A 23,557-nucleotide genomic window follows, 5' to 3' on the forward strand; every position below is an offset into this window, starting at 1 on the left:
TGCATCTTTATAGCTCGGCTCTTCCATATTTTGTCCATGGCTTTTAAAATAGTTGTTGCTCTGGCTATTCTAATTTTTATCTCTTTTTTGGGGTCCAAGTCATGCGACATTCAAGATATGCGAAGTATTCTATATTTTCCAGTTGAAATCTGTCTATTGTAACTCCTGTTGTCCAAATATCCATATCTTTTTCCTTCTGTGTATAGTGTTTGCAATGTCTGTTCCAGCCTTGCTGCGTCTTCTTCAATCAGGACAATTCAGGAATTACTTCCTCTACTGTTTTTTTAGCACTGTAGTCAGTCGTTCTGCTCTTATATTTATATTTTATTTTTCACTTGGGGTCTTAAGCTTAGTTTCCAATATGTTCTGATATGTTTCCAATATGTTAGAAACTATATAGGGAAAGTTTCTATAGATTGATATTCCTCAGGAGTAGTTCTTATGTTGCATTACAGCAACTGAATGGAGTAGCTGTCATCATATTCCACTGCATCTTTTGGGTAAAAGTTTGTAGCTAAATGCAGTCATCTTAGTGACACCTAATGTTGTTGTTGTCTTGTTTTTGGAAGAGTCTTAGATGTTTCCACATGCTCCTTGAACTGCTTTGGCTATGTCGATGATTTTGTTTGTATAGAGTTGTTGTTCAGGATTAGGATCTATTTCTTGCAAGGCTGCTGTAATTGCTGGACAGGTAAAGATGTGAGTGGGTGTCAGTTGTTGCAGTTTCTATATGTTCTCGTATCATCGATCTTCATTCCTTTATAATGTCCTGTTCGTAGTCTTGCTATCGTGGTGGAAGTCTTTCTGCCAGCATTTATTTCAGGAATTTGATGTATCGCTGATTTCAGTGGAATTAGTTTAGCTTTTGCTGGTGTGTTAGCAACAGCAAGAGTTATCATGTGAGTTTCTTGGTTGAGATCTCTGGCCACTTTTGCTAATTTATCAGCTGCTTCATTGTAATCAATGCCTACATGAGCAGGAATCCATTGTAAAATGCAACTTTTTCCTAAACACTTTAGTTGATTTAAGAGTTTACGAGTGTCTTGTGTGAGCTTGGTATTGCCACTTTTGATTGCCTCCGTAGCTGATCTTGAGTCACTGTAAATTATAATTCCTTCAGATTGTTGAGATGATGATAATTTTAAGTAGGCTTCGAGTGCTTTATTTATTGCATAAAGTTCGCTGGTAAAATTGGAAGCAATTCTCCCAGATCCAACTTTTATTGAAAGTTTTTCACATTTCGGGAGTAGGAGAACACCAGCGCTTCCATTAATCATATTGGTTGATTATCATCGACAATCCATTTCAATGGATTGTCAATTATAATTGAAAATCCATCGGTATAACAAATAACCTGTTTGGAGGATGAAAGAAGGTTGATAGTATTTAAGCCTTTTTCTTTGACATTTCTTTTGATTCTTTTTTTGTACACAGTTTATTAAGATTTAGATTTATGGAGGTATTTGGAGGTAAAGGACTAGAAAATAGAGGTTCTTTGTTTATTAAGACCTATTTTCCTTCCTGATAGTGTCATCATATTGTAAAGTTGATGATCTGTGAAGTCTGCATTTTTGATTCCAATGTTCATAAGTTTTGATGGAGATATGATCGCTTTGGTAGCTTCCGATATTATTTATGAATTTTATGGGGACAAATTTTCGTCTGTCCTCCAGCAGCTCGAGTCCACATTCCTGTTGGGCTCTGATATTGTTAGTGGATGAGACTGCACTAATGATAATCTTGGATGCTTTTGCTTGTATTTTGTCTAATTTTTCCTTTACCAATGAGGCCGAAGGTGACCAGACGGGTGCTGCATATTCCATTATTGGCCTTATTAGTGTAGTGTAAGTAGTTTTGAAGATTTTTGGCTTTTTGCCCCAATTTGTTCACAAAGCCTTTTCAGTATATTTAATTTTTTTAGAGTTCTGTTGGAAGTGTTAGCGATGTGTTGTGCAAAACGTAATTGCTGATCAAGCGTAATACCAAGGTATTTTGGATTTGTGACTTTTTCAATTAGCTTGTTTTTGATCATGACTTTGGGATTGTAGGAATGTCTATTTTTCCTGTCTGTACTAAAGGTGCTTAGTTTTGTTTTGTCTGGGTTGATTTTGAGTTTAAGTTCATCTAACCATTTTTCTGATCCTCTCATGGATTTGTTTAGAATCTCCTCTGATTCTTTGATTTTAGCACTAGTGTGCCAGATGGCTATATCATCTGAGTAGCAAGCTACTTTTGTGTCTTCTGTAAGGTAGGGATGAATGTCATTGACATATAAAAGGAATAGTAAGGGACTGAGTACTGAGCCCTGGAGAACACCAGCCCAAGTTCTCTGCTCTCTTGATATTGCTGCATTGATTCTAACCTTGATCTTTCTTCCTCTAATGAAATCAGCAATCCAGATTAAAGCATTTCCTCTAATTCCAATATCATTTACTGTTTGTATTAATTTTTTGATTCAAACACGATCGAAAACAGTAGCCATATCAAGGAATATGGCAGTTGTCTTTTTTTTGTTTTCCTGAAATGAGTCTATTATTGTTTGGCAGTAGTGAAATAATTGATCTGTTGTCGAATGACGGGCTCTATAGGTAGTTTGGTTGTAGTTAATTTTCTTATTTTTTGTCAGTCAGTGCATGAGCCTGGAGTGTATGATTCTTTCAGTAATTTTACAGAGTATGCTAGTTAATGCAAATAGGTCTATAGCGTTGACATTCTGCAGCATTTTTGTCAGGTTTCAGGATGGGTACAATAACTGTTTTCCCATTCTTTTGGAAGTTTGCCTGTTCGCCAAGAGGTATTGAGAATGCCCAGAAGTTGTTCTTTGGCATTTTTGCAAAGGTGTTTGGCCATATGACCAAAGATAAGATCATTATCTGGAGATTTATTAGTTGCAGTTTACTCGATTGATGAACTTAGTTCACTTAGTGTGAATTCTTTGGAGAAGATGTCATTAGTTTGGTATGTTCTTGCTTGTTTCAGTATTTTACTTGTGAGTTTATTGAGGATCTTGTCCTCTCTGTTATACTGAAGTTTGGAGTTGTTTGAATAGGTTTTCACCAGTGTGTTTGCAATTTCTTGATCTGTAATAGCTTGTTTCCCAGCATTTATGATGAAGTTTGTTTTCTGTTGGTCTCTTCTTTGATATTGTTGTCTAGGATTCTAATAATGTTCTAGTGTTGGCTGTCTTTTCTTGGGTCCAGGTTACTGCAAAGCCCTGCCCATTTCTCTTGTTTGCATTCCAAATTTCCTGCTCTATTTTGTGTGTTATGTCCATTAATTTCTTTCTGGATTCATAAGTTTTATTAATTCTGAATTGTTCATCGATATTGTCTCTTTCAATCCAACAATTCCTCTTGGTATTGTTGCTTTGGCAGCTTTATTGATGTGTGAAGTAAGGTTTCCAGAGACTGGTTCATCTTGACAGAGGCTCTCCGAGATTTGAGTAAACCTTGTCCAGTCAGCTTTTTTGAAGTTCCATGGTTTTTTAATTTGCTGTTCTTGATCAATCAAACTTTAGTGTTGTTATTATGGGTCTGTGGTCACTGATGGCATTTCTCAAAATTTTCCATTGTGCACATGATGCAATGCTATAATTAATAGCTGTTATGTTAATAGCAGATTCAGTTCCCATAGTTTTAGAGAGATAGGTGCTCTGTCCATTGTTAATTGTTGTGAGTTTCAAATCTGTAAAGAGGTCTTCCAATTGTTGACCTTTATGGTCTAAATCAGGTAAGTCCCACGTTAGGCTTTTTGCATTTAGGTCACCAAGTATGATGGTTGTATCAGTTGGAGCTTCACTTAGCTTTTCAATGATGTCTGTATCAATATTTGTAGCATCAGGGTGGTAGACGTTTGTGATTGAAATAGAATGATTTGGTAGGTGTATTTCAACAGCTTGAGCTTCTGTCAAACTCTTATTATTTAAATATTGATTTAGAGTGATTTCTTTGAATTTGATTTTTGGGGTCTTCAAAAGGATAGCAAGCCTCCACCTGATCTTTCCTCTCTATCCTTCCTAAGAACTGTGTATCCTTTGATGCTGAAGTTCAGATTTTTGTTCAGTTTTGTTTCTTGTAGACAAGCAATACGAATATTGTTTTTGTAAAGCATGTATTTAAGTTCATCCATTTTTCTCTGAGTTCCATTGATATTGAGTTGCAAACTGTTAATATGAGTCCTCGTAGCATATTTATCATCAGGAGCCTGGACTGCAGCCCCAGATGCGTTAGCTGCCTCGGAAGCGGTAGCAGTGATCGATTTCTTTCTGTGACTCTTCATCGGAAAATTGGATGTCATTGTCTTGAAATCGGACCTTAAGAAATTTGGTCAGAAGCTTCAAGGGTCCAGGGGGAAGGCACGAGGAGGTGTGGTCGTACTCCCCCCCCCCCCCAACACCTAATAAAATGCTGTTTACAAACTCCAGGAGTGATTCCCAGATTGTAAGCCTGTAGTGCATTGTTACCATCAGTGGGAGAAGGATATTTTTTTTAAAATAGTAGTAGTGTATATGCTAACTAGTTAGTTGCCAAGGCTGATAAAGGCTCATAAGAACTGCTTAAAACTAGATCATGGGCACAGTTGAGTGATGCCGCAGTTACTAACAACTGAATCATGAAGTGACAATATCTCTTCACCTGTTCAGAATCATTCCCACAATATTAACTTTTTTTTTGTTTAAAATCACTTCAAGGAATCATTGTCTGATGTTTGAATGATTCCACCTGGGGCAATCCACCAAATAGTGAAGTAAACTCAGTATAGGAAAAGTGGCATAGTAATTAAGTTTCACAAGATAGCCCCTAATAACAGTTTACATAACTTTTAAGAACTGCAAACATACAAGTGCTTTGTATATTTGCATTGATTTTCTTGCTGTTTCTCATAATACACTGGCTGGTATCCCATTGCCGCATTCATGTTGAAATTTCATATCCTAAGCATCTCTAGTCATCTGTCTCTTTGTGCATATTGGTCTTGGTTGTGATACTCTATACCCCTATAGGCTAAGTTATGTCTAATTAATGACTGTAATTTTTTGACCAAGTCAAACTAATCAGTACCAAAAATTTCTTTTAGCCTTTATTCCTGATACTTGATGCAAGATTATCCTTTCATGGCTATGCTTGCCTCTTTTAATGACTGCCCCATTTATATTTGAAATCTGAGAAACTATATTCAGCATTCTTTGATCACTCAAAGAACACTCAAACTTGTTTGCCTACTTGCAAATCTATTTATGCTGACCATTATTCATATATGTGTTTTTTTCCATTAAATTTACTTTAGACATCTATGAACTGCACATTGTTTCCCTTTGCACAATTTACACATTGACTCATTTGCTATCATAGGCCTTCTGTACAATTTATTTCTCTCATATAGCAACAGACCTAGTCTTTACACTCTAATTCTTATTTTTCACTTCTTCCAGTAACACTTGTATATCCTGTCTCATTCTGTACTCATCCTTTCAGATCATTTCTACCTTCCAAAACAACTCCTTCACTTTCCTTCTTTGCATTCTAATCATTGCATTACTCGCATCTTTAATTTTTACTCCAGAAAGACATGATTTTGGGCACACTCTCTATAGTTATTGCTCCTGGTCATGGAATTGCCATACAATATTATTTAATTTCTCTTCCTATTTACATTCCTTCATACTCCATTCTCAGTATCCAAGACATCATTGATGTGGTCATCATATCGGTAAAGTGGTTTTCAAGATATACAGTGTTCCAAAAAAATGTATACTCACTTTAGATAATTATTAATACATTTGTTTTATAATCTAAATTTAAGTTTTATAATCTGAATTAAAGAAGACAAATGTAGAATCTTTTTATGTTATCACAAGTGTTCCAACTGATGGTCATTCTGGTCTGAGCACTGCTGATAGCACTCCTTAGACCACTGGAATTGCAAACATCATGAATGATTTCATTTGGTAATTGGACACATTCTCTTTCAATGTCTGCTTTTGATTCATTGATTGTTGCTGGATTTGTGCCATAAACCTTATGATGTGTCCCCATAAAATAAAATAAAGTCCGGTGGAATGAGGTCTGGCGAAAGCGGGGGGGGGGGGTATCCAATGCCCAGTCTACCTCTTTGCCCAGTCCATGTTTGGCTGATTTCATCAAGATAGGCCCTCACATCACAGTGGTAGTGGGGATGTGCTTTATCATGCTGGAAATAAAACTTTTGCTCATCTCCAAACGTTCTCTCAAATGTGTGGCATGACAGATTCCTGCAGCAAGTTCAAATAAACGGCACCAAGCTCAATGCTGACACTGTAAACCCTGGTATAAGCTCACATGATGTTCAACCATAGCATGCAGATTCTCACTTGCCCAATACTTTCAATCCTCCAGTTCTGGTGAATTATTGAACCATTTAACACAAATGTGGCCTCATCACTCCAAACAATCTAGTTTGAAAACTGCACATTTTGCCATGCACCATTCAAAAAGTTCAACTCTCTAGTCAGGATCATGTTCATTGAGAACATGGACTAATGTTGGAATAAAACATTTCCAATGGGTGCAGAACACTCAATTTTGAAATTCCTGTTTCACAAGCTGCTTGCAGAACAGATTTTCCTGAAAATTGGTACTCGGTTTCCAACAGTTCATTTTTTTTTCATGTGGATGTATGCAGTCTTCCAGAGCACTGCTTTTGAACAGTTCTGTCTGCTTCGAACTTATCTCTAATTTGAGTAATGGTGAGTCGCATTGGTGGATCTCTTTGAAACTTCCTTCTAAACTGTCTTTACACTTCACTTACATTCTCGCACTTCCAGTAGCATTTTCAGATAAATTTCCCTTCCTCAAAGCATAGTTTCATTTCAGCCATTATTTCAAAACAATTTCACCTGAAAAGAATGAAAATTTAGTGTTACAGGCTGTAGAAGTGTGTATTACATTTTTTTGGGACACCCTGTATTCATGGATTTGTCTTCCTCCTAATCTCATTTGAAGTTGCTCAGGTCACATACCTTGTCCTCTCTCTCTCTCATACACACTTGATGTATTACCTGTGCTTGTCACATGTCATTAGTCAGTTGTGACAGGCTGACTATAATATCACATGGCATGTTATGTGTAAATTCCATTTAGCAGGAATAATTTCTCTGATATTTTGGTCACTGAATATATATGTTCACATAATTCCTTTGCTATGATACATGTTCTGCATTTCTCTTTCTTTTCAGTGGCAGATACTAGTTAGCCACCACAAGTCCACTACTTACTAGTTGAATCTTGAGATGTTATACCTTCCATTATGGCTGTCATTCACATTAGCAATTCACAATTCTTACATACTGATTTCAGATCATTTCCATATACTGACATAAAAAGTCTTAAGTTAACAAACATTTGGCTCTGTAGAGGACAAAATTTATAAGGGCAATATGATTTTTATTAATAATTTCCAAAATTGAAATTCCCAAAACACAGTATTTACATTACATTTACCAGTAATGAGCAATTATAATATATAGTAAATTTATTTATTTCGTATCCAAACACAAGTAGTACAGTAGTAAGTAAGCGGTAGAACATGGTTTACACCAAATTAGGATACATTACAATGAGATCAGCTTAGATTTGGTAGGGAAATAATAATTAAATATGAAAAAAGGAAACTATACATAACTTATATACAATAGATATGGTCAGATGTTCCTTGAGTATCTTGCACAATCAACTACTCTTTCTGTGCAGGATATAAGGTCCTCTTTTGTGCAAGGTGATGGAAGAAAGGGGCAAGCAAGAAGGTGTTCCAGAGTGGGTTGTCCCACACTCACAATTGTCTGGGCCAGTGAGGTAGCCTCATTTAATGAGGTTTTGTTTGCAGCGTCCTGTTGTTTGCAGTCTGTTGAGGCTTTTCCAAGTATTCCAGTCCAAGTGGGCACCACGTGGAAGATGTTCAGCTATTGGAATTATTATTATTTATGTATTATTTTCATTATACAGTGCAAGCCATTGTTGAAATGTTGTCTCTGGGAGGTTTTTAGGTGGTTCAACAGTTACCAGGAAGCTATGTATAGTAAATTAAACAGTATAGGTGTTGCAAATCATAATACAGATTAATCATTCAGATGAGTTAATTATCTAAAAGTAATTTTTAAAAATCTAAAAGTAATTTACATTCTATTGTAACATAGAAAGGAAATTTTATGAATATTTTACAGTATTAATTATCGACTTATACACTAAGTGTATAAGTTTGTGTGTATGTGGGGGAAGTGCCCAGACCCCGAGAGCCTATAGGGTATTCCCATCTTATGTGACTGCTAATTCATAACCAAAATGAAAAAGACAAAAAAACACTAGGAAAATTTCCAAAAATCTTTTCCTAATTAAAATTAATTTTTTTATTTATGTTATGTCGTGTCTTCTGTTTCTATACTAATGAATTAGCAGTCACATAAGGTGGGAATACCCATAGCTCTCGGGAATTACGGCCACTGTGAATGCAAGGCGAACGAGGTAGTACTTGGGTGGACCGAGCCAGAGGAGATCATGGGTTTCATGTATTGGCAATCACTGCAGATGCTCAGTCATATGCAATGCGTAGTGGGCTATTCTCAAATCGTCTACTCTGCTTGCCCCCCCCCGATCAAATCCTGAGTGTGTCGCTTGGGGGGGGGGTGATCTTTTCTTAGACACTAGGTTGAAGTAGTGTCCTGCCTGAAGAGATCTGATAATGTTCTTCATGTTACATCTAGCAGCAATTTGAATTCAACGTATCTTTTCTTAGCAAGTTATGTTAGGCATAACCGCTCAGCAAAATTATATTATTTATATCATTGTTAGCAACAAAGAGATATGAAAGAAAGAAAGAAAAAAACTCTCTGGAACATGTTTTGTACTGCATGTTATCTTATGTATGTATGGCCAGCAGTTAAATTATCTTAAATAATTAAATTATTTTAACATTCTCATTTTCAGATAAATTCATCTAACCAATATTTATGAAATAATTTTATTTGTTTGATTTCATTTCACTTTTAAATATGAATGATGATTAGGTTCATTCTAATGCTAATTTCTTCCTTTTTTTATGTGCATATATAGGAAGAAGCATTGCATGCATTTGTTACCCCAGAGACACTGGAAGGATCAAATCAGTACTTCTGTGAACAATGCAACAAAAAATGTGATGCACATAAAGGCTTAAAATTTATCAAGTTTCCTTATTTGCTCACACTTCAACTAAAACGATTTGATTTTGATCCATCAACAATGCATAGGATTAAACTCAATGATAAGTAAGCTTTGTTTACTCTTTTGAAGATTTAACTGAAGTAGCAGTAATTTATTATTAATTTTTTTCTAGGTTGTTTTAATTTATTACAAAAAAAAAAGCATTTATGAAGAATAAAAAGAAGAATTTAGCTAGGCTGGGTGGCTTTTGGCAAACTGAGAAATTCCTGTGTTGTAAAATTAAACCTTGAAAATAGAACCAAACTATTCAACCAGTGTGTCATCTCAGTTACAAAGTGGATCAGAGACATGGATAATAACCAAACAGATGTTGGACTGAATGGCGAAAAATGGGTGTAGAATGGAGAAAGCAATTTAAATATTAGGCTATTAAATGAAGAATGAAGATATCTTCTTCTTTTCAGCCATGTTCTGTCCACTCCTTGATGAAGGCATCCTCCAGTTCTTTCCACCTTTCTTTGTTCTTGGCAATGGTTGACCAATTTTTCCCAACAAAATTTGACAGTTCATCACCCCACTTTCTTTTAGGGCATCCTCGGCCTCGTTTCCCTTCTTTTGGAATTCAGTTTGTTAGTGTGGTGGTTCATCACTCATCTTCTCTTCTGAATAGATTTCCATCCCATTTCTATTTTAGTCTTATGGTGAAGAATGATGTGAGTCTGGCTTCTTATCTTTTAATGTGATGCTTAGCATCAACCTCTCCATTTTTCTTTGAGTTGTTAGTTTATTTGCCAGTGCTTTTGTTAGCGACCAAGGTTCACAACCATATGTGATGACTGAAAGTATACACTGGTTAAATATCTTCCTTTTTAAACAGAGTGGGATAACATTGTTTTGAAAAATGCTTTTCAATTTTCTGAATGCACCCCAGGCAAGTTGTACTCTCCTATTTATTTCTTTTGGAGTCCACAGTTTAGAACAATGAGATGACCTAAGTATGTATATGAAGAGACTCTTTCCAAGAAATTGTTTTCTATTATTATGCTTTTTGGTGTTACAAAATGATTAAATATGATTTTAGTTTTTTCTTTGTTTATTTTTAAACTGACTTTTCTGCTTTCATGATATAGGTCTTCTATCATTACTTCTATCAAAAATTATGATATCATCTGCATATCTTAGGTGTGTTAAGTTTCTATTATTAATTTTTATACCAAGATTTGTTCCAATTTATATTATTAAATATTTCTTGAAGGACTGCTGTAAAGATTTTGGGTGATAGAGAGTTTCCTTGTCAGACACCTTTTTCAATTGATATTTTATTGCTACTTGTGTGAAGTTGGATTGTTGCTGTTGCAGCATGGTATATTTCCTGAAGGAGGTCCATATATTTTCCAGGAACTCCCTGATTCTGGAGTGCTTTGATTATTGCATTAGTTTTGATGGAATCGAATGCTTTTTCATAATCAATAAAGGCTAAACAGAGAGGCAATTGGTTTTCTTCTGCTTTTTCTATTATTTGTTTTACTGGGGTGCTTAAGGGTCAAAGCTGTATAACTGAGAGGAGACCTCCACATAGCCTTTAAAGGAATGCGGAGAACCGACCAGGGCTTCTGACCTAATGTCCAATCCTCACCTTCTCGTGGTGCACTCTGTTGGGTATCTACTTTGATACTGAACGAACGAGGATGGGCTGGCAATTTGGGATTTAGCCGACCAAATTGTATTCTTATTGGTTAAATCAAAATAAAAAATGATGGTACAACATGACAAAATTTCATGCCGGCTGGGGCGTCGCCCGGTTAAACAAGGCCCCCGTTGTTTTCGCCAGGGAACCAGGGCGAACAGCGAAAAGTCAGCTACTGGAACAAATATGAAAACAAACCCCAACTCAACATCACCAGAGTTAAAGATCGGTACTATCAACATAAGAAGCCTGAATGGCAAAGAAATGGAGCTAGCTGAGGAATTAGATAAGTACCAGATCGACATAATAGGGGTGACTGAAACAAAAAAGACCAAAACTGGTGAGGTCTTTCTGAGCAATAAATACAAAATGTTATATTCAGGCAATGACAATCAAGGAAAAGAAGGAGTAGCCATAGTATTCAACACAAAATACGAGGCTAACCTTCTTGAATGGCAGTCAGTCTCAAGTAGAGTAATGTGGGCAAATATGAGAATGGGGAACTGGACAATGAGACTTATTTGTGCCTATGGTCCCACAGAAGGTTCTACTAAGGTAGAAGTAGAGGAATTTTTTGAGGCTTTAGAAAAAGCAACTGACACAATGAAAAAGGAAAAGTTGGTCCTTGTTGGGGATCTAAATAGTAGAGTAGGAAATGATTGTGAGACATACAAAAATATTTTGGGAAAATTTGGAGAAAAGAGCAAAGCTAATAATAATGGCAAATATCTGTTGGATTTCTGCTCAGGACATGGACTGGTTATTACTAACACCATGTTCCAACATAAAAATGTGCACAAATTCACATGGAGAGAAGAGGCTAGGAATAAGAAAAGTCTCATTGACTATGTTATTGTTGATAGTGATGTTTTCTCCCTGGTGCAGGACACCAGAGTGTACAGAGGATTTGAAATTGGAAGTGATCACTATTTAGTCTTGAGCAGGATAAAATTGAATTTCATATTGAAAAGAATAACATGTAAGAAAGTTTTAAAGCGAATAAAAGTTGAGCAGCTCTCAGATGTGAACTGTAGACTAAAATACAGAAATATTATTGAAAATAAAATAAAAGAGTTTGAGAACAGGAATCAAACCTTGGAGATTCAGTGGCAAACTCTGAAGGAAACATTGATTGAGTCTGCCAGAGAGGCATGTGGTGAGGTTGTGTGCAAGGATAAAAAAATCAGAACTCCCTGGTGGACACAGGAAGTTAAAGAGGCAGTGAAGGAAAAGAAGAAAGCATATCAAAAGTTCCTGGCAAATAAGTCAGCTTTTACTCTTACAGAATACAGAGACAAATGTAAGAAAGCTAAACAGTGTGTAAAACTGGCTAAACAAAAGTCATGGGAGGACTTTGGCAAGAATATAGAAAATAAATATCAAGAAGGTGGCAAAATATTCTGGAGGTTGTTGAAGAAGCTTAGGAATGGAGGAAAGTGTGCTGTAAAAGGAATTAGAGATGATAAAGGTCAAATGAAAACAGGAGAAAATGATATCCTTGAAGTATGGAGTAATTACTTTGAAAAACTGCTAAATGAAACAAGCAGTGATGACAGCACAGTGGTAAAAAAACACTGACCAGGCATTCAGTCAGGAATACATATCCATACTTGAAGTAGAAAAAGCCATCAAAGGCTTGAAATGTGGAAAGGCAGCAGGAGTAGATGATATTCGACCAGAAATGCTGAAGTATGGTGGTATAAGAGTCTTACAGTGGCTGCACTGCATAGTTCAGAAATCCTGGACAGAGGGACGAATTCCCGATGATTGGAGTAAAGCTCTCATAGTACCCATATATGAAAAGGGAAATAAGACTGAATGTGAGAATTACAGAGGTATTTCCCTACTGAGTGTTCCTGGCAAGATCTATGCAAGTATACTTGAGAAACGGTTGAGAAGAATTGTGGAAGAAAAGCTTGGTGAAGAACAAGCTGGATTCAGGCCAAATAGAGGCTGTCAAGATCAGATCTTCACTTTACGACAAATAGTCGAGAAAGCATGGGAATATAACAAAGATCTGTATTTAAGTTTTGTCGATTTGGAAAAGGCATATGACAAGGTGCCAAGAGAGAAGCTATTCAATACGCTGCAGTTATATGGTGTCAATGGGGCATTATATCAAGCAATACTTAGTCTTTATTTGAGTTGTGAGTCAGCAGTTAGAATTGAAGGAAGTTCAGGAAGATGGTTTAATGTTAAATCTGGTGTGAGACAAGGATGTACATTATCCCCTCTGTTATTCATTATCTATATGGATCACATTATGAAGGAATGTGGTATTAAACCTGATATCAAAATTGGAGATTAATGTCAGCTCTTTGCTTTATGCGGATGATGTTATACTTCTAAATAAATCCGCTACAAGTCTGCAAGATTCTCTGACTAAATTGAATAGCTGTTGTAATAGATATGGTATGAAGGTCAGCAATAAAAAGACAAAGACAATGAAAATAGGCAGAATCATTGAAAATGTCAACTGTGTTGTGAATGGAGAACCTGTGGAACAAGTAAAACATTTCAGCTACTTAGGCACAATTTTTACTGAAGATGGTAAACTAAATATAGAAATAGACAACAGAATCAGCAAAGCTGGTATCGTGGGAAGTCAATTGAATAAATTCATATGGAATAAGAGAGAAATTAGTCGGAACACTAAATTAGCTGTATACAAGACTGTGTTCAAACCAATTTTAACTTATGGATCTGAGAGCTGGGTCAGAAGTAAAACACTTGACCAAAGACTAGAGACCGCAGATATGAGAGTCCTGAGAAATATTAGAGGCGTGAACAGATGGCATCAATGGCAATATCATATTAAAAATGAGGATATTAGGAAAGAACTTGACATTGTCAGCATCCAGGAATGCATTAGCAGAGCTAATCTCAGATGGTTTGGTCACTTAAATAGAATGGGAGAGGAAAGATTAGCAAAACAAGTGTTCTCTGCCAGGTTGGCAGGAAAACGACCCCGAGGAAGACCAAGATATAGGTGGATTGATATGGCACAAAGTGCCTTAGACGATAGAAATATAAGATCTGATAATGTTGGAGTCTTGACAAGTAACAGACGGATTTGGAGGAAAATTGTAGATAGGAAGTTAGTAATGATGTAATTTTTTCATGTAGTACTGTCATATCCTGTACACCCCTTGAGGGTACATGGCAGGAATTTGATGATGATGATGATGATGATGATGTTTTACTACATGAATATGATCAATTGTGTTAAAGCCTTTACTGAATCCTGCTTGTTCTACTGGTTGATTTGAGTCTAGAAGAGGGGTTAACCTGTTTGTTATTACTTTTGTGAGAATTTTGTACAGATTGGAGAGAATACTAATTGATCTATAGTTCTTTACTTCTTCTTTGTTCCCTTTTTTAAATAACAGTATCAGAGTAGTTGGAAGTTTATTTTTCACTTGGTTAGACTATAATAAATTTAATTTAATCCATTGCTTCCACCTTAGTATCACTACCTCATCTGGCTCCCACTGACGAGACCTCAATAAAGGTTGAAACCGGTCTGGGTAGTGGCCCTTCCCTTAATACATAGCAGTATACATGTCCACAAAGAGATATGCTTTGCATTATGGGAGATACTGAGACAAGGAGTGATGAGAGCTTGGTCCACCTTTGCTTGGAGTTGCCTGGTATTGCACTACCTTACCTAAGTCCTGAAGATATTTTCAGGCACAAACTTTGTTTGCTTACACTTGGATAAAGGATTAAATTAAATTTATTATAGTCTAACCAAGTGAAAAATAAACTTCCAACATCTTTCTCTAAATCCAGAGTAATTCAATAATAAGGTTGTACACGTGTTGGCAACTCCTATAGGTAAATATGACCTCTCCTATTGCTTCTGTCTTAGTATCTCCATGTTTGGGTCTGCCTCCCACTGACGAGACTCCAATAACGGTCGAAACTGGTCTGGGTAGTGGCCCTTCCCTTAATGCATAGCAGTATACATATCCCCAAGGAGATGTGCTTTGCATTATGGGAGATACTGAGACAAGGAGCGATAAGAACTTGGTCCACCTTTGCTCGGAGTTGCCTGGTGTTGCACTACCTTACCTCAGTCCTGAAGATATTTTCAGGCACAAACTTTGTTTGCTTACACTTGCATAAAGGATTAAACTAAATTTATTATAATATCAGAGTAGCATTTTTCCAGTTTTCTGGTATCTTCCCCCTCTTCTAGGCATAGATTTCGTAAGTTTGTGACATGGTGAATTATATTGTTTCCTCCCCATTTAATTAATTCTATGTGAATTAGGTCTTCACCAGGACATTTTTCATTTGTTTTAATGCTTGTTTTATTTCATCTGAAGTGAATGGGGAGATGAATTCTATATGTGATGGAGAAGAGTTCTTTATAAAATTCTTCTAGCCTGCTTAGGATTTGTTCTTGGTTCCTTATTATAGTTCCATTCTTATCTTTTATTGCAGTTATTTGACTTTTGTCAACTGATAAATGTTTTCTTAGTATTATCATATTTTTATTGTTTTCAATGGTTTTATTTTTTTAGTGTTATAAGATCTTATTTCATTTCTTATCTTTTTCCTTATTATTTTGCATAGTTCTGCATATTCTATTTTAGAAATTAAGTTTTTGTCTTGTTTCATATTTCATCTCTTTTTTAGTAGTTGTAACGTTTCTTCTGAAAGTTTATGGTCTTTTTGTTGTTTGTTGCTTTTGAATTCGTTGGCTGCTGAGATTATTACTTCCTTTAGGGTTCTGCTTATTTTATTTATGTCTTCTTCTTCAAATATATTTATTAAGTCTAGTTTTTGATTGAGTTTTTCTTCATAATCCTTTTTGTTTTCAATAGGTTTTGACTTAGTTTCTTATTTCTTATCTTTTTCCTTATTATTTTGCATAGTTCTGCATATTCTATTTTAGAAATTAAGTTTTTGTCTTGTTTCATATTTCGTCTCTTTTTTTTTAATGAAAGCTAAGTCAAAACTGCTTGATTTTTTGTTGTTTAGCCATTTTATTCTTTCCAATTTGAGTTTATTTTAATTTTGGCTTTCACCAGTCGGTGATCACTTCCTGTTTTTACTTGATTTACTACTGAGGTATCTTGAACTGTTTCTTTATTATTACACAGTATATAATCTATTTCATTTTTTATTTCTCCATTTGGACTTCTCCGTGTCCATTTTCTTTTGAGGGCTTTCTTAAAAAATGTATTCATAATGTAAAACTTGTTATTGATAGAGAATTCTGTAAGAGCTTGTACCATATACGTATGATCCTATTGTGTCTATTTGATGAATGGGATGACCTACTTTGGCATTAAACTCGCCCATTACTATGGTAAAGTTTTGATTGCTGTTTCTTTTTTTGTCTAGAATATGCTGTAGTGAGTAATAAAATGCTTCTATCTCTTCATCAGTGTGGGATGAGGTGGGAGCATGTATTTGGATGATCCTGATTTTAAGTTTAGAGTTTATTTTAAGTGTGATTTCTATTATTCTTTCATCTGTATAATTAAATTCTTGTATAAGGTGTGCAATTATTTTCTTGATTAGAAATCCAACTCCGTATTGTCCTTTAGTTTTCCCATAATAGTATAAGTAGTCTCCATTTTTTAGTTTTATTAAATGTTCATCTTGCCTGCGAACTTCACTTAAATCTATGATGTCCCATTTAATATGTTTTAGTTCTTGCTGTAAAGAAGAGGAAGATGGTAAGGTCTTCCTCTTCTTTAAGTGTTCGACAATTAAATGTTCCTATATAGAGGAAAAGAGGATTGTATTGATTACTGTTATATTTATGAATTCTTTGGGCTATTCCAGTATTTGCTTATTATTTGGGAAAGCTTCCTCACTGCATTATGCTCTGGTCTCCATAAATGGTTTTGATCAGAGTAGTCATATAGTTGGGAAAATTTAGTCACATCCAGTGTTTGCCCATTCTGGTTGTAGGCTTTCAGTCTTTCTTTCTTCTTCTTGGCATTGTAGCGAAGGGGTTGTGGTCTAATCTCCTATGATGGCCACATAACGTCTTGGGAGATGCATTTTATAGCTTTCTGCCAACTCTTTGCTCAGTATCAACTTTGCCATGCCTCATTACTTCGCCATGTTTCATGGGGGGGGGGGGGGGGGCATGATACTAAGACTTCCTGGGTATAACCCTCCAGACTTCATCAAAATATTGGCACTGACATCTATATCAGTTCCATCAGGGTTTTTGACCATGTTGTAGGTTGCCAGCCCACCATGGAAATCCATCCCAGGCTTAACTGTGCTCAACATGCTACAAGCATGACTGATGGCTAGTCAGCCAAGATCCTGGTAGGAGAACACAGCTAATCCTCCCTCCCTCCCAATGAAGATATAAGAAAAACAGAAATGTTGGACATTGAAGAGGGGGGGGGGGGTTTAAAATTAAAATGAAAATGGGCAGGGCATATTGCACAGATGAAAACAAAACAGATAAACAAAGATAGTCACCCAATAGCATCCATATGAAGGAATATGAATACTTAGATAACCAGAAAGAAGATAAAAGGATGACTTCGTGGATATAGTTTTAATATTGTTGCATCAAGAATCCTTTAACAGAGAATGATGCAGACAAATAGGGGAGATCAGTAAACAAAAAAATAATATAAAAAGAGCTTATGAAGAAGTAGTATTAATTTTGGGAATAAAATTTGGAAGTGGTTTATATGAGAAGTCTTCTGTCTAGATTTTTGTAAAAATAAGCCAAGATTTTTCATAAAAATACAAGATTTGTCTCAATGCAATAACAAACGCAACTTATTTTTATTCTCCATATCAATAATTAATCTTTTATTGTTTAAGTCTGGCAAACAGATATCCATTGGTGGAAATACCACATCATAAAAGTTGTTTTTATTATAATAATAAAATGTTATAATAATAAAACCAAAAATGTTTTTATTATAATAGTTCACGGGAGAGCCCAAAGGCTTTACTTTGGCATAGTAAATTGCTAAAATAAAGGATATTGATAAAAAATAATTTTTATTTCATAGTCAAATAATTGAATTTGAAAGTAAAAAGTTTCAAAATTGATGAGAAAGCTTATCAAAATACAACCTTTGGCAACAGAATTGCCTGATTATTGTGTCAAGGAGTATGTATGTATGTATGTTTACCTTTTAATTTCTTTTGATTAAGGTTTTACTAGTCTAACAGCTATTTGAAACTGTTTGGTTCTCATCAGTTACCAAGTAGAAACCTTAAGAGGGCAAAAACCCCTCTTTGGAATACTGTAGGAATCCTGTGTCAAAAGGTGTATTTTACATAAGTGAATTCTGAGATGCAGTAAGTTCTCTAGTCGGTTTTCAAACTTTTTTTACTCTCCTTTCCTTCTCTCTCTCTCTCTCTCTCTCTCCTTTCTCCCAATTCTCAAAGTTTTGAAGACCACATTCCTTTAATCTGTTCTTGCATGTACATTTCCTGAGTCCAAATTCATTTCCATTTTTTTGACTGTCCCCCATCTCCACCAATCCCAGCCAGGTCTAATCACGATAGTCTAGGTGTGGCTTTATCAGCCTAGCAATGCAGTCCCAAACTTTAGGGCTCGTTGAGTCATAACCCTCCTCCCCATAAGTCTCTAGCTTTGTTTCACCATTTGCAACAAATTCTATTAATATAATATTCTGTCTGCAGTATCCAACAAATTGCATTACCTTATACTTGGCAACATTGAACTAACACTCACCATTTGTCTGTAGAGCCAGTCTGTTCAGCTGCAGAGATTTGTCTATAGAGATTCTGTCTCAGCTGCATTCTTTGTTGCCCTTCCAACTGTACATTATCATCGTCAGCAAATAACTGGATATCACTCTCTATACCATGCTATTCAGTAATATCATTAATATACACGTTAGTCTTTTCACTGCTAAGCTTGAGTTATCTAAGGCAGTTTAAATATCTCCTTTCTGAGTTCATTATATACTAGAGTGCACTTTTGCATTTAAAAAATTTCCTCTGAAACAACTTTTAAGCATGCTTGAATTTCGTGGACATGTGAAGCCATCTGTTCTGAATGTAATTCAGTTAGACTCAAGCACTTCTCTGTCTTCATCTGCTATCTGGAGAAAAATTATTATTATTATTTATATGGACACTCCATGGAATCAAAAAACTCGTCATGAGAGACCCACTCTATCCGTTCACACAATACCTATCATACATCTCCTTAAACCTCACTGCTAGGGCACTCATAACCACCTCTGATAATCCATTCCACTCATTCACCACTCTCCAAGAAAGGAATCTAGTCTGCACACCTGACTAACCACACTCTTAGACAACTTCCAAGTGTGAATTCTTGTTTCCCCCCCCCCCCCCACTACCCTTACACTGAAAAATTTCTTCTGTGACAGTCTTATAGTATCCCTAGTAATTTAAGCTTATATCATATCCCATCTCTGCCTATCAGCTAAACTCTGCAACCCACACACCCTCAATCTATCTTCATAGGGAAAATTCCACAGCCTTGTCACCATTTTGGTCACTTATCTCTGAATCCCCTCCACCATCTCCTGATCACCAAGAAATGCAAGTGACCAAATCTGTGCACAGTAGTCAACATGTGACTGAATCATAGCCTTATAAAGAGGGAATAATAACCTCCCTATCTTTACTTGTCGGTGTGCTCTTCAGCATCCAAGTAATCCTCTGAGCTATTTTGCCAACTCTTGCAATATGTCCTCTGAATTTCAAATGTTTATCCACCATCGCCCCTAGATCCCTAGCCTCATCAGTTTCCTGTAAACTAGTACCGTCAATATGATACAGAGTGTGTAATCCCAAAGTGCATTACTTACATTTTACGACACTGAATTGACAACCATTATCTTTGCCCACACTGCCAGTTTATTTTAATCATCTTGTAAGATATCTACATCACCTTTATCAACTATTGTCCTCCCTAGTTTTTCATTATTGGCAAACAACTGATTCCCCCCCCCCCTCATATCTTTTGCTGTACAAATTAAAGAGTAGTGGTCTTAGTACAGAGTCCTGGGGAACTCCACCAGTCATCCTCATTTGCCTTGATTCCCTCTCCACCATATACACCGCCTTCTGATGTCTATCAGCCACCCCTATCCCTGCCACCAGCTTCACATCCATTCCCATTTGTCAATTTATATAATAGTTTTTCCATGCAGTATTCTATCAGATGTCTTTGCAAATTCCGGCAGTATCATGCCATAGCTATTTCATTTATCCAATTCTTCTGACCTTATTATGAAATGTGAATAAATTATCGAGGCAGGACCTTTTACAAAGCTGTGCTGCCCCTCTTAAGCTTCATATTCCTATTCAGCATTCCTGAATTTTACTTTTAACCACTACTCCAGAGATACTAATTGGTCTGTAATTTGCTACTTCTGTCTTGTAAGCACCTTCATGTAATGGAACTATCTTACCCTCTTTCCATTCTCTTGGAACCTTGCAGAGCTGAGACTTAGATGAAACAACTTCGACAGAGGCACTTCCAGTTCACTTGCACATTCTCATAGCACATGAGCAGACTTACTGTCCAGGCCCACTGCTGTATTCCCATTGATATTTTTCAATATACTGAGTACCTCTAGTTCATCTACCTCAGTGCTCACATCAGTCTCTGTCACTCATCTCAGTATCTCGAAAGTCCACCTGAATGATATGCCCTTATAGAGTGATCACTTAGTAACTGTTCTACAGTGTTTCTTCTGCTTCTGTTACTTTTCTATCATCGGCACTGAGTAAAATTATCTTTCCTTAAGCATTCTTTCTCTTACTTGCTATGTAGCAAAAAAAATCTTTTGGGTTTACTTGGGCCTGCTTAGCCAATTTTCTCTTGAAATCTGATTTAACCTTCTTTCCTTTCTTGCTTGTGCTTTATGCTACTGATGGGCATGGTTATCACCTTGTTGTTTATATTCATTCCACATGCTTTCTTTTTTTGCAACTCCTGCTTTATATTGCTAGTCATCTACTTAATCCCTACTTGGTTTATCCTCCTGAACCCTGTGTATGCACTCTGATACTGCCTCGCTCAAACAATCCTTGAACACTTCCCATGCAGTATGACATTCATTCTATGTAATTTCTTATGCCATGGACTGCTCCAAGTTGCCTCCTAAGTTTATCATAATCGCAATTTTGTAGTTCTACATAAACCTTTTCTTGATTGAAATTTCCACATGTTGAGCAACCTCCCAGGGCAAAATATTTGCACTTTTGCATGTAGTAGAAGGAATCAAAGTGTACCATGCTGGTCTGATTAGTCAGAAAAAACTTCATGAAATCGCCAGAAAAGATAGACAAACCAGTCATCTAATAATGAAGCCCTATTGTGTAACAAAATGTAATAAGAATAACACAAACAGTTGCATGATGAGTAGTTCTGCTGAATGTTTTTGTTAGGACTTGAAGTGATACATGAAGTTGTTTTTACCTCCTGTACCATAACAGTTCTAAATTCTTGGACACTTGTCATCATCATCAAATTCCTGCCATGTACCCTCAAGGGGTCTACAGGATATGATAGTACTACATGAAAAATTTACATCATTACTAACTTACTATCTACAATTTTCCTCCAAATCAGTCTGTTACTTGTCAAGACTTCAACATTATCAGATCTTATATTTCTGTCGTCTAAGGCAGTGGTCTCTAAACTTTTTTGATCGCATATCCCCAAGACAGAAAAAATAAACAGTGCATACCCCAATTGATTGAGCAAAAATCTATTGTAATGAGTATTAATTACTAAACAGGAAATATGCCTTGTATCATCATATAATAATTAAAAACACTAGATATTTTTACACATTATTTTTATTATTAACAGTTTACAAACATATTTATTATGATATTTAATGTGAACAATGGCCTTGCATTTCGTTCATAATTTCTTGAAATTCTGGTTTGATGGCTTCTGATACTGCGATACGTTGCTTCTTTAAATTATCTGCAATGATTTCTATACGTCTACCAGTAGTATTTGCTGATAAGGGAATACATTTTAGTTTATCTGCATATTCTTTTCCATGGATTATTTCTACCATTTTTATGGCGGTTGGGAGTACATGTGTTTCCCCAATGCTGTGTGGCTTTTGGTCTTTTGCAATTAAGAATGCAACTTCAAGAGATGCCTTCAAATATTTATCGTTAATTTTAGTAAATTTTTTTAAGTTGTTGGATTGAGAATTACATGTCTTCAAACATCGTTCAAAGATTTGTAAAGATTTGTGTTCATGTTCAGGATGTTTAGTTTTTAAGTGTCTTACTAATAATGATAGTTTCATACTTCCATTACAGACACAATACACATGTAGGACTAGGCTCATTGTTGACTATCGTCAATGTAAATCCTGATTTCAAGTAGTCTTCTTGATAATTTCGAACTTTCTTGGGCAAGGTTTTGTTAAGTTTCAGATTAATGTTTTTATCACTTAATTTGACTGATAACGAACTTGTTTGAATAGAAGAATCAATCCTATCTTTTCCTTGTTGTTCGTCTGAATTTAGAAGTACTATCATAATTATCCTCAATTCTGCATATTCTTTTCCATGGATTATTTCTACCATTTTTATGGCGGTTGGGAGTACATGTGTTTCCCCAATGCTGTGTGGCTTTTGGTCTTTTGCAATTAAGAATGCAACTTCAAGAGATGCCTTCAAATATTTATCGTTAATTTTAGTAAATTTTTTTAAGAGGGAATTGGAAGAAAATGAGATGGTGATTGTCGGAGGAGACTTGAACGGGCACATAGGAAGACAGAATAGAGACTGTGAAAGGGTGCATGGTGGCCACGGAGTGGGAATGATGAATCAGGAAGGAGAGAGGGTTGTGGACTTTGCAGTAGCGTTTGATCTGGCAATTGTGAACTCGTTTTTCTTCAAGAGGGAAGAACATTTGATAACATTTAGAAGTGGTAACAACAGCTCACAAATTGACTACATTTTGACTAGAAGAAAACATCTTAAGGTTGTGACAAATTGTAAGGTAATTCCAACAGATCAAGTAGCACAACAACACCGACTGCTGTGCGCAGACTTTAAATTAAGATCGAAGATAAGAACTTCTGGTTGCCATGGGATGAAGACAATTAAGTGGTTTCGCTTAAAAGAAGAGAGTGTGAGGAATCATTTTAGGGAGAGAGTGTTAGAGAGGATTTCGGATGGACTGGAAAGTGTACAAGATTGGTGGAAACATAATTCAAAAGTAATCCTGAGCTGTGCAATCGAGGTGCTTGGTGAGACATCTGGAAAGATTAGAGAGCAGAAGGAGGGTTGGTGGTGGAATAATGATGTACAAGTGGCAGTGACAGCTAAGAGGAAGGCAAAGCAGAAGTGGGATGAGTCAAGAGTGGAAGAGGACAGAGAGGTGTACAAAGAGAGAAAGCAAGAAGCCAAGAGAGTTGTGGCACAGGCGAAGGCCATGGCATATCAAGATCTGTATGATCAATTAGAAACAAAGGAAGGACAGAGAAAAATTTACCAACTAGCGAAATGTAGAAATAAAGCAGCTAAGGACATCTTACATGTGAGGCAGATCAAAGATGCTGAAGGAAGAGTATTATGGAGGGATGTGGACATAAGAAACAGATGGAAAATATACTTTGAGGGACTTCTGAATGAGGAAAATGCAAGGACTCACAGAGGAGATGGGCAGCCTTCTGAGGGGATGGTGCAGAACATCAGTAGAATGGAAGTGACG

General features: G+C 36.1%; 1 protein-coding gene across 1 annotated transcript in view; it reads left to right on the top strand.

Annotated features, from left to right (window-relative positions):
• Positions 1–23,557, top strand: part of Usp47 (ubiquitin specific protease 47) — a 572,957-nt gene that overhangs the window by 220,425 nt on the left and 328,975 nt on the right. The window contains exon 11 of the mRNA XM_090406134.1: positions 9,084–9,277. Within this exon, the coding sequence (XP_090262260.1) occupies positions 9,084–9,277 (194 nt within the window). The remainder of the gene's footprint in view (positions 1–9,083; positions 9,278–23,557) is intronic.

Source organism: Typopeltis vanoorti, chromosome 16 (genome assembly GCF_054136105.1).
Source record: "Typopeltis vanoorti isolate ZY-2024b chromosome 16, IOZ_Tvanoo_1.0, whole genome shotgun sequence".
Classification (NCBI taxonomy): Eukaryota; Metazoa; Arthropoda; class Arachnida; order Uropygi; family Thelyphonidae; genus Typopeltis; species Typopeltis vanoorti.